The following is a 17,083-nucleotide window of genomic DNA, read 5'->3' on the forward strand; positions in this document are numbered from 1 at the left end:
AATAATAATAATAATTATATAAATAATTTGTTCAAAATGTATTCAACAATCTTTTTCCGTTTTGGAAAAACGCTGCCGCAACTAAGTCTTATTTATTATTTATATTATGTTGGGTTGTTAATTTTAACAGAAATGCAGTATTTTTAATAATGCTGAAATATAAAGAAAAAATATTTTAGAAAACATATCCTCATACACAATAATTTTCAATAACAGTTTAACTTGATGGATTATAAAAAATATAACTATTGCAAATATATTCTTATATGTATATCCATATCAGTATGTCTGCTAAAAAATCATATTCTTTGTAATCGAATCAATTGAGCTGGCAAATTAATAAATCTAAAGCTAATTCTGAGGAAATGAATACGTTAATTAAAGAATAATATTTATTATTTATAACCATTGTTCACTGTAGATCCAGTTTTGTATATTGTACACCTTAAAGGCCTCATCAATAAACAGAAAATAACAAACAGCTAATAAAGCTCATTCTGAACAAAATTGTGGAGTGGTTGAAGCAGAGAACAAAAACAAAATGGTTGAGGCAAATCAAAGCAAGCTTAGGTGGTTTACTATGGCAACGGGCGCATGGCCTTAACCCTAACCTAGCACAAAATCGCTTAACGATTTTCACCCATAAAAAATTGTGTAATGAAATTAAAGCCGCGACACTGTGGGTAAAGGAAATAAACAGATCAAATAAATGGAACGAAGAAATGGCAACAAATGTAAACAAACAATGCAAATTAATTGTGTCGCGTGTAGCACTGTTCACTGTGTTGATCTCTCGCTCACACCCTCTGTCGTTTCAATACTCGAATTCGCCATTGTCACATTGAAATGTTTTTGTTTTTGCTTTGGTAAATTTGCGTTTTTTTTATTCATTTTTTGTTTTTGCTTTTCTTTTAGCCCCACCATGTGGTTGTGCACGCAGTTAGCAAGTGCGAGCGAGATGGCTAGCGTACACACACTCAGCTGCTGCTGCCGTAGATGCTGCTAGCAGCGACTGCGCTGCCGTCGTTGCTGATGATGCGTTTGCTGTCAGTGGCCATTGAATTTTGGCCGTCAAATGCGGCTATTTGACGACATCAACATCGAAAATGCATAAGTCATGATATGATCAAGACCATCCACAACAAGCAACATACACAACAAACAAACAAATAAACACATTGTAGTAACTGTGAACTTACCATTTTTGTTCCTATTATGCGTATCGCAATTTAATTTTGCCGCTGATTCTGTTATTGTTGTTGCTCTTGTTATTGTTGTTGCTGGTTGCTGTTTGCCGTTAACTTCAGAGTGGCCAGGCCGGAAGAGGAAAAGCGACGAACGCGCGCGTTTAGAGAGCAGACGACGGGTAAAGGCAACGACAAAACGAATGACGACGCTGACGGTCAGGCGGCCGGTCAGCAGCAGTGGCGAAGGGGAAGGAGAAGGAGAGAAAGAGTGAGGAAGAATGACAGAGAGCGCCGAGTCGCAATGGCAATTGAACAATTGTTCGCCTACTGCTGCTGCTGCTGCTGTTTCTTCCACTACTTCAGCTTCAGCCTCTTGGAGCAGCGAGCACACGATTTTGAGCTCTGGCTCTGCCTATGGCTCCGCGCTTCGGTTGCGGCTGCGACCCAACACACGTTTTTTTCTTCTTTGCTTCTTTACCTTTGGTCTAGTTCTTTTGTTTGTTTAAGTTTTCTGCACAGCCATTGCCTTAGAACGCTGCATATACAATTGCTGTTGGCTTGTTTCTTGGCAACTTATTGAAATTTCGTTATATTTGATACTTGTTACGGCTGCGCTTAGCTGCAGTCACGCACACGCACAATAACAACAACAAAAAAAGAGAGGAAAACAATAAAAAAAAGTTAACAAGCCGAAAACACACGTAACATACGTCCGCAGCGCACGTCGCACGCTAATAAAGTAATGTTTATCGATATCGATGGAAGTACATATGGAAATACCTATTTGGTATTTGCGAAAATACACTAAATATACTATGTTACCATTTTTTAATTTCATATCCTAAAAGCAACCTGAATGCATGTAAGCAACTGAATACATTCTTTCTTTTCTGTGCAATAATCCGTAAAGGTAAATTATAAAATAAAACACAAAATATAAAATACTGAATTACACACCTATCGATATATGGTCAAACCGCGTAATTATATTAATATGGCTTCCAGACTGACAAAATGATTTTAAAAATTAATAAATGTTTTACAAAATGTTTTGAGCTCATTATACTCTGGCATTAATGAAAAATTAGGTTTTTTTAATTATTGAGTTTGTCCTTGTTCGATATTTCAAATATCGATTGCTTTATAAAGCGATATGTGTTAACAGCGCATGTTAAGATGGTTGTCGCAATACTAGTGATGCGCATAACTCATCGATTAATTTTTTTTATGGCACTAGTGTTTTGTTGTTGCGGTCGCGTTGCCAGTGCGGCGGTTTATATTTATTAGCTATTCTCAGAAAAGAAAAACAGTCATTGTTTTTTCGGGCTTAAACGGCAAAATGTGCGCGCCAAGCAATTAAACACTAGTAGTAGCCATTCACTAAGCTACAGTTTCGGAAAACACTCGCACAAAACAAAAATCAATTTGCAATTTTCGTGCCGCCACTACCATCGCGCCTGTATAAAAAGAAAAAAAAAAAAAATCCAACAGAAAAAAAAACTGATTCGTTTGTTTCTCCTGCCAAATATCGATCGATATATAATTTAACTAATTTTGACCCGATTGCCTTAGCTTCTTTTTCCGTACCAAATAGTTGTGTTTTTGTTGTAATCATTCGCTTCGGTTTGGGTAAAGATTGAACATACGAGAGGAAGAGTGGAGAGGAGAGTGCAAAAATCACACGCTTGTCGCCGGGTGTAAGACGCAAAGAGAGCAGCTGAAGAAATTACCGAGGCATTTAAAATAAAAAAGAGAGATATATATATACATATATATTTATACATATGCTCTAGTGAATATTAAGATGTGTGCTCATTGAATTCAATAAAAATCGCAAATATTAATGAGATTTGTTGATGCTGCAGCACGCCAAGGAAACATTCGAATTGTATGTATAAAAATAAACCAAACAAATCGGCGCCGACATTTGCCACAGCTAGCAACAAGAGAGCATCAGCAGAGAGAAAGAGAAAGAGATAGTTAGCAAGCGAACAAGCGAGCATCCGCCCAGAGTCCCCTTGTGCTCAAATACTCCGCACACCCGCGCATCGTAACGTGAAACGGCTCTGCTCTTTGGGCGTCATCGATATTCGCGTAACCGTTTCGTTTGTTTACGCGAAGCGCGTGCAGACACACGACACACCCTGTGCGCACTCCAGCAAGGAGAGTCCTGCCCTTCCCACATTGCGTGCGTGACTGGCTGATACCCGGGCGTCCTATCTATCGAGCACACAGCAACGCCTATTTACCGAAGACCGCTCCTGCAACGACAACGCGACAACGACAACAAAATCAACAACAACAACGCGCCATTGCCTGCCAGTTCCTCTTCCTTGTTCCATTGGGAAGCAGCCATTTGTGTTTTTCGTGACCAACAGCATGGTAAGTAAGAATGAGAGAATGATATTCACAATTCGAGTGTGTGAGAGAGCTTTCTAACGGACCTGCACCTGTATTAGCACATTTTGCCGTTTGTCTATGCCCATCATACGCCTAATACAAGGTCGCCAGCCCATAATACATGTACATGAGTCTCAGTGTGCGAGTGTGTGTGTGTGTGGGTTAACGTGGGTGCCCTAGTGATGAGATTTTGTATTAATTGCATTTTAGTGTGACTATATAAAATGAACAAAATATTAATATATCGACATGCACATACAAGCGTACATTAAGGTGTGAACTGAGCGAGTTTTTCGGGGTGGTTTCGTGCTTAGGTCTGTCTCCGTTTGCAAATCAACTCCTATTTGAGCATGGCAACTGTCAATGTGACCTTATTTCAAATTAACAGAGAACCCAATTGGATTCCACAATGCAAGTTAGACTAACGGAATGCGTTTTTTGTTCTCATTTGATATGCATTGCCAACAGTGTTGAGAAGCAGCTATAAAAAGCTACACTTTAAAGGCTAAAAATGCTTTATTGAGATTATGTGTTCGCTTGAAATATATTTATTAATAATTAACCTATTTATATGTTGACTGGTGTGTTTCCCATGGGCTTAAACTTTAACAAAAATCAAACTAAATAAAAAAAAAAAAAATTTAGCGATAAAAACACAAACACAATTCGCAGCAGTGATGAGCTCTGATTGACCAGTAATTAAAGGCCTCAGGGGCATTTATACGCTACAAATATTTTGTTTTTGTTATCGATTATTGTGACAGGGACATGCGGACTCAAAGTGTTTGATGAGTGTACGTGTGTTTGTTGTTGTTGTTCTTGTTATTGTTATTGTTGTTGTTGCTGCTTCCATTACAAATGTTACTTAGGCTTTATTTGTAGTTATAATTAGCGTACCTTGATTGTGTACGCACTGACGCTTATCTACCTATGCATACACACATACACACACACACACACATGCGAGCGAACGCAATGAGCCGTGGGTGTGTGTGTGTGTTTGCACAACCTACTGCGATAACGGTAGGCGGGAGACAGGGAGGCCGGTAGGAGGCAGCTGCTGCTCACTGTACGTACGCGCAGCGCGTGACAAATCCAGCAACAACAATAACAGTAATGCGGAATGGCCCACTAGTGGCCACCTGTTAGCCACCCAGAAAGGAATGTCCAATAACGCAGCTAGTTCTTTATTTCTTTTATTTAATTGCTAATCTGCTACTGTTTCAGTTTTTTTGTTGTTGTTTTTTTTTTTTTTTTTTTAGTTATTATTCATAAATAAATACATACATATATGTGTGTGCATATGTATATATATCAAAAACAAATACACATGTGCAAAGATACAGTGGAAGCTCCATTAACGAACAGTTGAGAAAGGAAGCATTTCACATTTCATATAAATAAATATATGTATGTTTATAGATTTTACATACTCCTGTTTCGATTTATAAATGCATATTTCCAAACAATTCTTTCATTATAATAAATTGCTATCAATATTAGTTTTATTTTTTGCCGATTCCTTTGCCCTTTCCCGATTCTTGACTGTAGATATGCGTGTGTGTGTGTCTGTGTGTGCCGGCATTTAATGCACAATTGAATCAAAACGGGCCAACATTCATATAACTTCATAATCAACGTAGCGACCGCTGTTGTACTTTGATAACGTATTTAATTTATTATTATGACTGCGGCCCACCAATACATGCGCCGCCACTGTGTACACACATGCACAATAAGCCCGCAGCCTGCCTCACACACGCACACACACAACTCACGCAGTCGGCTAAACGCGGGCTAGCTCCATCTCTTTGTCGCTTACGCTCTCTGTCTTTCTCTCTCGCTCTCGCTCTCGCTCTCATGCTTGGTAGTAGCCACTCGCCATTTTGTGGGACTCTCTCTTCGCCGCCGCCTCAGTGTAACGGCTGCCTTCGAAGTTCAAGCTTCGCAGCTCCTACAAAAAAAAAAAAAAAAAAAAACAAACAAAATATATAACAATAATAATAAAAAATAATAAAACAAACGAATTTACAAATCTTAACGAAACGCGCGAAAATTTAACGAAACAACAACAACAACACGCAATGGCTTGTTAAACAACAACAACAACGGCAACGGGTGGGTAAACGAAACTTCAAACTTTGTAACGTCTGTACGTGAAAAAAAAAACAGAAAGAATTTCGCACCTGACACCTGACGGGGTCATCAATATCGTTCGTCAAGTACACAGCCATTATTTAGGTACGAGCATATGCACTGTAAATGGACTCGAGTTGTACTTATTTTTTTTATACCCTCCCCCTCCCTCATTTCGTTTGCGAACTTTGTGTTTTAAGCTAGAGTGGAGTACGTGTCGTGATTTCTATTCGATATTCAGAAAAACTTGTATTCAATCTAAAATATTTAAATAAAAAAAGCTACATATTTGCGGTATTCAAAGTATTAAAAAATTTACTTTAATATAAAGCTCTGGTCGTATTAGGCCTGTACGCCTCTAATTCTTTGATATATGTATATAATATATATAGTATACATATATTAGTTTTACGATCGTTGGGCTTATGGGTCGTTTAATTGCCTGCCCTGTTAATTACAGGTATTCAGTTTCTGTTGTTGTTGTTGTTGTTGCTGTCGCCGGAAATTCCCCAGCTTTAATTGTGCTTATGTAATATCCAGCTATATAGATAAGTCTATAGTATATCTGCCATATATACATATATACAAATTGGAATCCTTTTGTGCGCTAGGCTTTGCAGCAACATATTGTTCTTAGTTCGTAAACAATGCATTCTGAGTTTGTTGCATTTTTGAATACCCTTGTAGAGCTGTATCCAGCAAAGTGGGTATATATGCTTTGTACTAACTGAAATCTGCGATACGTTGCCTTATTCAGGGTATCTCCCAGTCAGTCAGTTCGCACTGACGTACTTTTGTTTGTTGTTTATTTCGTGCGAAAATGATTTTCATTTAACAACAATAACAATGGACAGCAGTCACAAAGAGCTTAAAAAACAACAAGCTGATGCACTACCGGTGTTCAGTGAAGCGTCCCGTGTCTATACCCTGCATTCCCAGTGCAGGGTATCTGCGATGGAGCAGAATATACAAAATGTGTGCTAGAAATTCCTTTAACGCTTGTTATACGAAAACAAGTTGGCAATAAATAGTTTATAAGATTAAAATATATATGTTAATGATGAATAGCTACAACAGTACGACTACAGTATACCTCCACTAAAGCGAGCACTCACTGGCTTTGGCTTAACTTAATCAGAACAGACCTAAATTAGTTAACATAAAGTCTTAGGGAACTGTGGATATAGATGCATATAATTAAGTATAGTATAATTGGATTTAGTTTTTAGCAAGGAATCCATAAAAATAAATCTGGCTGCTTAGCTAGTTTTTTTTTTGTTTTTTTTTTTTTTTTTGTTTTAAGTTTCACTTAAGCTACCATCGATAGTGAAATTTGTTGTTGTCTATAGTGAATACCCTATAGAAGCGCTATATTTAAGGACTTGATAACATTTTGACGAAATTTTGATAAAATAATCTTTTCCGCAAAAGCAGTTTCAGATAATAATGCCTACAGACTATCTAATTCAGTTAGGCCTTGTAAAAACTTGGCTATATTTGTATCTGATAAGGCGAACTTGTTCTATTTACAAGAAATATTAGAAAGCGCTCATCTCTAGGATGTTATACAACAGTGCATCGAGTGCGATTGAATTGCCCCCAGTTGTACCCAACAATCGAGAATTTTTGAATGGTTTGGCTAAGAGCACGAAATACATAATAATAGCCCAAAAGTCATAAAAACTTTTTATAACTGTTTTCTTTTTGTTTGATATACAACGAGCATATGATGGTTGATAAGACGCATCTAAGGTCGTTCAGGACTCTCAAGTGGCTTAGAACACGCGCGTCATCAGTAAATGAGGAGTCATTGTGAGATATTTAGTTGAGCACTTGTTGCTGCCCGATATACCCTGCATCGGCTCGTTTCGTATCGATGTACCATATATAATATATCAATGCCTAATCACGATCAAGTGGGCTGCTTGTTTTGCCAATAAAAATAGAAGTGAACTTTAGTTATTTCCAGTAATGGGCGCAAGTTTCAACAACTATTTAATGTGCTCTATATGTGCTTTTAAAGTCGACACTATCATCCCCCCAGTTCTCTGGTGACTTAATTCACTTTTAGAGCCAGATAGCCAGGCATCTGCCAGTCGGGCATTGCCTGGTCGAACTGGTTTCGTTGGCGTTGTTATTAACGATTGGAATTACTTCTCGTTTGCACTTTGAATGGGTCTCCATCTGTATTGCGCTTATCGCCTGTGTGTGATTCAAGTTAATTACGCCCCCGAGAAAGAGCAGCAACAATCAGAGACCCGACCAGGCTCTGTGCTCGAAGGGGTATGCCTCATATATCAGCTATCGGACAGGAACTGAGAGACTGAGTCGATCAAACAGCACCGAGTCAAGTCACACATGGTGATTCACCAGCCACATCCGAGAACTGTGAGCTGAGAGCTGAGAACTGAGAACTGATAAACTTTGACTCGAGCGACAAACGAGGTAGTCAGCCTCAATATTTAATCGATTTTGATTCTATTAAATGATATACTTATGTGTATATATACTAAGCATCTGAGCATATATACTATCATAATTATTGAATGATTAATTGTCACATAATGGGGAGAGGGAGAGGCAGACTGCTAGAGAGAGAGGGAGAGCTTACAAAGGTTAGTTTTCCCTCTTAGTGCAATGGAATGTAACTTAAGTGATTCATTAGGCTAGCATTTCGAATCTATGAGTGAAAAGTGCTGTAACTAAACTCACCCACAAGAGCGAATGAGCTCAAATTCATTTAGCTGTGAGGCGAGGCAAAAAAAGTAAGTTTAAAAGATATATAAAGCAAACTTATAAATTAAAATATCAATAAAAAAAAAAGTGAAACTTGAGTGAAACTCTGCCTTAGCTCTGGTAAAGATTTTCGACTTAAAAGGTTAACGTATGGAAGTTATAGACAGATAGAGAGGCAATGAGTTAATTATATAGATAGAATTTATATACATATGTAGAGATATATAGATGGGCTAGACCTGTAGATTACGCTGTACGGATATATATGGAGATATATAGATATAGACAGACAGAATCTATATAATAATCTATATATATGTATGATATATGAATATATCTCTATATATATGTATCTATATATGTTCTATTTAAACTACATATTCTATATAGAAATTAAACAAAATGTATATCTGTTTATCTGCATATATTCTATATCTATATATCTACATGTTCATTCCATCTCTCAGATGTCTTGAAAAAGAACAAATTTAACTGAAAATACTTGGAACTTACGTACTTGTACATGAAATATTTCACGCATACGGCTAAAATCGCGCCCACTTGTGATAAATGGGTGGGAAAATGGGAAGAGCTGAAGTTTGCAGCGCAATTATCTAGTGGAAACAGCGTAAGGCCCGTTAAGACCAGCGTCACTAGCTGCGATTGCGACAATTAATCATCAAATTATAAATATATATAAGTTAAACACATATACGCATATACACGTATATATTATCATATATTTGTTCATATACGGTATACTATATAAATATAAGATGTATACTTTTGCTTATCAGTTTGCCAGCTCGCTCTCGCTCTCTCTCTCTCTCTCTCTCTCTCTCTCTCTCTCTCACTCTCTGTTAAGTTTTGTGAGCCCCTATCGTAATCGTAATCATTATCGTAACGCCCAGCAAATTCCAAGTGACCGTCGACGCCGTCTAGAGCACCAACCAAATATTGTGCATTGGGCATTGGACTAACAATAATATAATAATTGATTGAGCAAATTCACAGGGGGTCCCAAAAATCAAAGCAAAAAAAAAAACAAACAAATCAACAAATCGCAAACTGTATTTAATTTGAAACTTTATCGATACGATAAAAATGAACTGTAGACAACGCTAGCCATTTCTATATGTACATCTGGGTATACTTGATGGATCTAAATTTGGGAACATTTTCAATTGCTTTCAAGTGATTAAATTCTATGAAATTTGAACTGTCTCAAAATTTTAATTGATTCAGATTCTGATGCTTCTTGGCATATAGAGTATATTGGCTCTTCAACTGCCCGATCTCGAAATGATTGAGCTTTATGCAGCTCTGATAATATTTCGTTTTTTGGGAAATGAATAAATATATATGTATATACCTATATATATACCTGTACATATATCAGCTGTTCAGGTTTTCCCCTTTAATCATAAACGTCGATTGAGTTGCCAATATTAATATAATATTAATAATAAATATAAACAAAGTGTAATGCCTCATTAGGAAAGACAGTGATAAATTTCGCCAAAGCTCCCAGTTAGTCATGCCCCATTTATTTAGTATACTAGCTTTTTGTTGGGGATAGCTTTTGAGTCACACAGCTATTGCCGGCTGCTATCACCTAATACCTATAATGCCGCTCTATCGATTCTATCGACTCTATTCAAATAAACTCGACCAAATTAAATTGTATAAAAAAAAAAAAGAAATTAAAAATAAATGAATCAAAGGAATTGGAAAATTCCCACCCACGCAAGGCTTTTGATTTGTCACATTTTGGGAATTTTCGCAGCACTTATAGATATGATAGGAAGTGATGTGAGGCATATATATATATATATAAAGCAAGTGCGGAGAAGTGATACATATAAATACGTTTATATATGTTCTCTATATATTCTTTGAGCTAACAGGTTTGTTCAATAGATTCTGCTGAAGTGTGTGACAAGTACTTAACTTTTATTTTGTAAGGTATCGGCTAGTCGAGCACGCCCGATTGCAGTGCTCTCACTTGCTTTTATTGCTCATTAATTGCATGAACTGGACTTGCACTTTGGTTAACCCTGGTCAATTTTTGACTACTAATAATAACAATTATAATAATAATGTTAATGACAACAGGAATAACAATAACAATAACGATGACAACGGCAATGACAGCAATAAATAGGGGCAATTATAATCAAATCGATGGCATTTGAACTTCTTAATTATTGAAGGCGAAACTATTTGCCCCCATGTAAATTGGACTATATATCCAATGTGTATGTGTGTGTGTGTGTGTGTCTTATGGGTGTGTGGGCACACTTTACTGCCCCAATCTCGGTGCAAACAATAACAACAAGAACAAAAGCAATAAAACTATATAACAAAATAAAAGTAAGTGAACGAGAGAGAGAGAGAGAGAGAGAGAGAGAGAGAGAGAGAGAGAGAGAGCGAGGGAGAGCAGAATACTTTATCATTATCTTTAATGTGAATGGTCTTAACATTCAAGTTGACTAACTTTTCTTGATGCCGCCATAGTTGCGCTACAATATGATAGATAACTTTTACTATAGATCAAATTGAAGTGCATATTATAGGGATTTATTGTGAAGATCTAGTTAATGCAAGTGGTATAATATATATAATATATGTGTGTATGTAGAGTTACTATATTTTTATATTATATTTAATGTGTTTTTTAAATAATATTTTGAAATGCATATGATCTCGAATAAAGCATTTTAATTCACTCGAATTGAATGGAATGAAAATGGAAGATAGTAAACTTCAAACTATTTTGAATGTGATAATTAACTACATATATAGTTATGTATATGTACTAAAGACTATATATACATATATAAGTATAAAATATTATATACATATTTCATATACTGAATCTTGATCATCCGAAATGCCAAAGGGATTTTTCGATTTACACAGAAATTCAAATTATCGAGAATTATTGAGAACGAATTTCCTTCAAGGGGATTGATTTTCTTCGACATATCGACATATCGGGGTACGAATTATCGAGACTCGACTGTACCCATATATGGAAAACACTTTGTATAGAAATTAGCTGGGTCTTCTTGTTTTTTGTGAATCCTGTAGAGGACTTTCTCTTGTTGTTGCTGTTCGGGTTGTAGAGCCTGCATATGGTGCACATACATACCCTCATACGCTGGGTGTAGGGTATTGAGAAACCGTTGCTGGTTGGCCAGAGCTGTTTAAGTGCTTTGGTTATGGGTTGCTACGCACGCGATACCCCCTGATAAGCCACATGTGAATCGCATATGTGTGTTTGTGAGGGTGTGAGAGTGTGAGGGTGTGAGGGTGAGGTGCGTGCGTACGTGCGGGCATCTGTGTGCGCGTGTGCGTGTGCGTGTGCGTGTCTGCGTCTGCGTCTGCGTCTACCTCTTCGGGTGTTTCACACTTCACAGTCGTAAATTCCATCATAAGCAAAAAATAATTTTGACGACTTTTCAGTCTAACGGAAAACAAAAGAAACGCCTCAAAAGGTTAAATGGATATATAAAGATATGTGTATGTATATATGATAGAGAAGCATATATATATGATATAAGAATTTATTGAAGTTAAATTGATTTAGATTTTCATTTTCAAAAGAATTTGATATCACGCTTAAATTAATTGAAATTATTTGTGAAATATTTATAAATAAATATATATTGTAAGACAGTGAGAGAGAGGATGGGAGAGGGAGAGGGAGAAGGGACTTATCAGCTGCTTGGCATTTTCTTGGTATATGAACTAATCGAATTGGCGCATTATCTTATTTATGTTGCACGATTTGTGACATTATAGTGTGGAATCGAACTTTAATTGATTATTTTCTTTTATTATAGAAATGAGTGCCTCATCAGAGTGCGAGACGGCAACGAATCCAAGCGAATTATCAACGGCAGCAACCAAGGGCAACAGTTGAACGACAACAACAGCTTGAAGTGGAAGAAGAAGAAGAAGAACAACAACAACAACAACTAGCAACAATTAACAATTGCAATAAAACAAAGCAAACACAAAAACAAAAACAAAAACGAAAAAGCGAAAGAAAAAACACGAAGAATATATTAAACTAGAGCATAGATACAGTATATACCAGTTAAGAGCTACAAAACTCTGCACAAACCAAACTAAACCAAAATAAATAAAAACAAAAACAAAAAACGAAGATACAATACAACGGATACCCGCATCCTCCCATTCACCCGTCTGGGTCGCTATCCAAATAAACAAAAAACAAAGAATCGAAGAGGAAACATAAGCAAATTAAAAATAAAGTAAAGCATTAGGAGAAACAAAAGAGAAAATCCATCAGACACACGCGAACACACACACACACACACACACACACACATACATATATATAAACAAAAGCAAGCAGTCAAGAAGACACTGGACAGCAACAGTGCACACTCAATATGATGAACTCGACAACGAAGCATCTGCTGCACTGCACGCTGCTCTTCACTGTGATAATTACCTGCGAAGTATTCTCCGGCGGTATTAAGATCGATGAGAACTCCTTCACCATTGTCGATCCATGGACTGAGTATGGCCAGCTGGCCACCGTATTGCTGTACTTACTGCGTTTCCTCACCTTGCTCACATTGCCCCAGGTGCTATTCAATTTCTGCGGCCTTGTCTTCTACAACGCCTTTCCCGAGAAGGTCGTCCTCAAGGGTAGCCCCCTGTTGGCGCCGTTCATCTGCATTCGCGTGGTCACACGCGGCGATTTCCCGGAACTAGTCAAGATGAATGTGCTGCGGAACATCAATACGTGCCTCGACACCGGCCTGGAGAACTTCCTGATTGAGGTCGTCACGGACAAGGCGGTGCATCTGGCGCAGCACCGGCGCATTCGCGAAATAGTCGTACCCAAGGAGTACAAGACACGAACTGGCGCCCTGTTCAAGTCGCGCGCCCTTCAATACTGCCTCGAGGACACGGTGAATGTGCTGAACGACAACGACTGGATCGTCCACCTGGACGAGGAGACTCTGCTCACCGAGAACTCGGTGCGGGGCATCATCAATTTCGTCCTGGATGGCAAGCATCCGTTCGGCCAGGGCCTCATCACCTATGCCAATGAGAATGTCGTCAACTGGCTAACCACCTTGGCGGACAGTTTTCGTGTATCCGACGACATGGGCAAGCTGCGTCTGCAGTTCAAGCTCTTCCACAAGCCACTGTTCAGCTGGAAGGGCAGCTATGTGGTAACCCAAGTGAGTATTGCACTTCTTGAGGCAGCTCGATCAAAAGGGAAGCAGATAAAGAGAGTACAGATCTAATAGGGTAGTATAGGAGTTAGCAGTAGGTATTAGCATTACTATTAGCACTAGCATTAGTATAAGTATTATCCTTAAAAAGATTATTACTATAACTATTTGTATTGCCATCAGCCAGTATTAGTCCTAGGTAAATAGTATTTATACGAAATGGTAATCAGTATTAGTATTAGCATTGTCATTAGCCTGAGCACTAGTATGTATATTTGTATTTTCTCATGGCAATACTAATACCAGTATTATCGGCATTATGATTGTGCTTAGCATTATAAAATATCATTAGAATCGTCATTATCATTAGCATTCTAATTACTATTACTATGCATTGGATGTGCTCACTTTAAGACTTTCATTGATCGATAATCGTATTCCCTCAATAATCGATAAACAATTAACAATTTGAATTTCCCTCGAATAGGTTGGCGCTGAGCGTTCCGTTTCGTTCGACAATGGAATCGACGGATCCGTGGCCGAGGACTGCTTCTTTGCGATGCGGGCATTCAGCCAGGGCTACACATTCAACTTCATCGAGGGCGAGATGTACGAGAAGTCGCCGTTCACGCTGCTGGATCTGCTGCAGCAGCGCAAGCGCTGGCTCCAGGGCATCCTCCTGGTGGTGCACTCGAAGATGATACCATTCAAGCACAAGCTGCTGCTGGGCATCAGTGTCTACTCCTGGGTAACGATGCCGCTCTCCACATCGAACATCATATTCGCCGGCCTCTATCCGATACCCTGTCCCAATCTCGTTGACTTCGTCTGCGCCTTCATAGCGGCCATCAATATCTATATGTATGTGTTTGGTGTCATCAAATCGTTCTCGCTCTACCGCTTCGGGCTGCTCAAGTTTCTGGCTTGCGTCCTGGGCGCCGTTTGCACGATACCGGTCAACGTCGTCATCGAGAACGTGGCCGTCATTTGGGGCCTGGTGGGCAAGAAGCACAAGTTCTATGTGGTGCAGAAGGATGTGCGTGTGCTGGAAACGGTTTAAGCGTGTCCCCTCTTCTATTAGTCTTCTAATTTTTTTTTTTTGTTTTTTTGCTTTTTTTTTTTTTTCCACTAATTAGCTGTAATTAACACAAAGCAAATAATTAATCAAAATGCAAGAAAAACCAAATGAAACAAAAGTAATCGCACAACAACTGCAGCAGCATCAACAACAACAACAACGTCATGATCTTTATATGTAAGCCTAAGTTGCACACAAACACACACAAGCACATGCACACACACACACACTAATTGTTGTTAGTTTCTGTACAAAAACGAAAAGGAAAAACATATTTCAAAATTGTCTTTGGCCTGAAAAAGAAATTGTTAAAAAAAATTAATTTGTAATTTCTAGAGAAAAACAGAATAGTAATACATTTGTACATGTATATGTATGCATACTACTGTCTGAATGTATGCACATCCACACACACACATACATGCAACAACATATAACAAATTCTAAGTTTATATTAAATTCTATAAGTGTAATTTTTTTTTCCTAGTTTTTAGTAGCAGCGAGTAAAAATTAATGTAACGCGCTCTTGTATGTGTGTATATATATATAATGTATTTATATATATACATATGTATGTATATGTATCTATGTATACTTATATAGACTTATTATTATCATTATTTAAATTTAAAACTTTGTACATTAATGTATTGTAAATTGATAAATTGTTAAATATCATTCACACCAAATTAACAAACATCATAATCATTATCACTATCATTATCATTATTATCATTGTCATCAGCAGTAAGCAGCAGCAGCAGTCCTCGATTTTTATGTACTTATACATGTTTTTATTATGTATGGCTCTCATTATATATATATTTATATATGTATGTTTGTATGCTGTGTTAGCTCTACGGACACGCCCACATGCCATAACCATAATAACAACAAAAACAATGAAAATAAGTTGAAGAAAAAGACCTTTAAAGCTCGTCCCTGCATCACTTAAGTTTATCCAAAGGAGCTTAATTCGCTTTTTCATAATTTCGTATTTATTATACACATACACACACACACAGAGAGAAACACACATACACAATGCATATTCAAATTAATGAGAACTGATCAAACTTGGATATTTTGTTTAACATCAAATACACACACACACATACTGACACGCACACACACGCACGGTGTGAATGATAACAATCGTGTTCTGGTCCGCGGCCTGTCGAATTTTTGCATTCATTTAATGTTTCTTAATTATATTATAATATTTTTTATTATTATTTTTGTTACTGTTATTGGTGCTTTGAGGAACACAATCAACACACACACACAGACACGCCCACACTTTTGCATATACATATTCAAAGAGCCCCAAAAAAGCCGCCGCCAGCAGTAAATCGCGATCCCTTCAAAATAACTCATACACACGAACACACACACACAAACAAACAAACACACACCAACACATAATAATGTTTGCAAATGAAAGAAAAGAACCAAATACAAAATGATAATAAAATGATCAACAAAATATATATAAACAACAAAAATTTACATTCAACTTGTGTTTTTTATTAAAAAAATAGAAATAAAAATGAAATTGATCAAATACGTCAGTCTTTAGCGATTTTTCCTATTTTACGTTGGCTCAAGATAGGTGAAAATTCATAATGTAACATCATATAAGTAGCTAAAAAATGCGTTAGGACAAAAAAATTTGAATATAAATTCAAATGGCGCAACGGAATTTAGCAGCGTGTGAGCTGCAGGGCTGTTATACGGGCAGTGTGTACACACCATCAGCAAGCGAAATTGCTGTTGGCTTTCTGCTACTATAGCCAAATTGAGTCAATGCAACGGAATTTGATCAGTTTAAAAATGTAAACAAAAACGTTGTTGGGCTCAGCAATCATCGCTTCATTATGATTAAGAGCGGCAGTTCATAGAATATGCTATCATTTAAGAGAATTTGTAACGGAGATCACGCTCTCCCTTTTGCGTTGTCTTTTTCACCCACGCACCGGCTCAGCTTAATCCGCCGGCTCGCGTACATTGTACTTAGTATGCAATTAACTCTTGTTTAGAGCAGATGCAGTGTTAGATTGACTATTCCAAACATAGTAGCGGACAGCACGACAGCCTAGTCGCTTGCTCGCGTCTATCACATAAACTCTGTAAACTCTAATAATCGCTAATAAACTAATCATTAAGTAAATTCAATCGTTTAATAATTTAAAGCTATTCGAAAAATCTCGATAGCTCAACATTTGGTGACCCCGACGTGATTCTCTTTTCGTTTCTTTCTACATATTTGCATATATATATATTGACAGCATCACACACATACATACACCCGTGAACATAAGCAG

The 17,083-nt window shown here is 37.5% G+C and overlaps 1 protein-coding gene and 1 long non-coding RNA gene across 5 annotated transcripts; both read left to right on the forward strand.

Moving 5' to 3' along the window:
- Nucleotides 1-448: 448 nt before the first annotated feature.
- LOC149267899 (uncharacterized) lies at nt 449-1,253 on the forward strand. The gene is made up of 2 exons (XR_016271084.1): nt 449-734; nt 916-1,253. It is a non-coding gene; the product is annotated as an uncharacterized LOC149267899 (long non-coding RNA).
- Nucleotides 1,254-2,393: 1,140 nt separating this feature from the next.
- egh (beta-1,4-mannosyltransferase egh) lies at nt 2,394-16,929 on the forward strand. Of its 4 annotated transcripts, XM_089474461.1 has the most exons (4): nt 5,480-5,705; nt 11,928-11,984; nt 12,308-13,687; nt 14,169-16,929. In XM_089474461.1, exons 3-4 carry the CDS (start codon nt 12,884-12,886, stop codon nt 14,739-14,741), a joined length of 1,377 nt encoding a protein of 458 aa, XP_089330587.1. In that variant the 5' UTR covers nt 5,480-5,705; nt 11,928-11,984; nt 12,308-12,883; the 3' UTR covers nt 14,742-16,929. The 4 variants fall into 4 exon arrangements, with proteins under 4 accessions (XP_089330585.1, XP_089330586.1, XP_089330587.1 ...); XM_089474459.1 differs by lacking the exons at nt 5,480-5,705; nt 11,928-11,984 and adding an exon at nt 2,394-3,569; XM_089474460.1 differs by lacking the exon at nt 11,928-11,984 and having other exon boundaries at nt 5,472-5,828.
- The last annotated feature ends 154 nt before the right edge of the window (nt 16,930-17,083 follow it).

The sequence above is a fragment of the Drosophila arizonae genome, chromosome X, assembly GCF_054131065.1.
Source record: "Drosophila arizonae isolate 15081-1271.41 chromosome X, UAZ_ARI_1.0, whole genome shotgun sequence".
Lineage (NCBI taxonomy): Eukaryota > Metazoa > Arthropoda > Insecta > Diptera > Drosophilidae > Drosophila > Drosophila arizonae.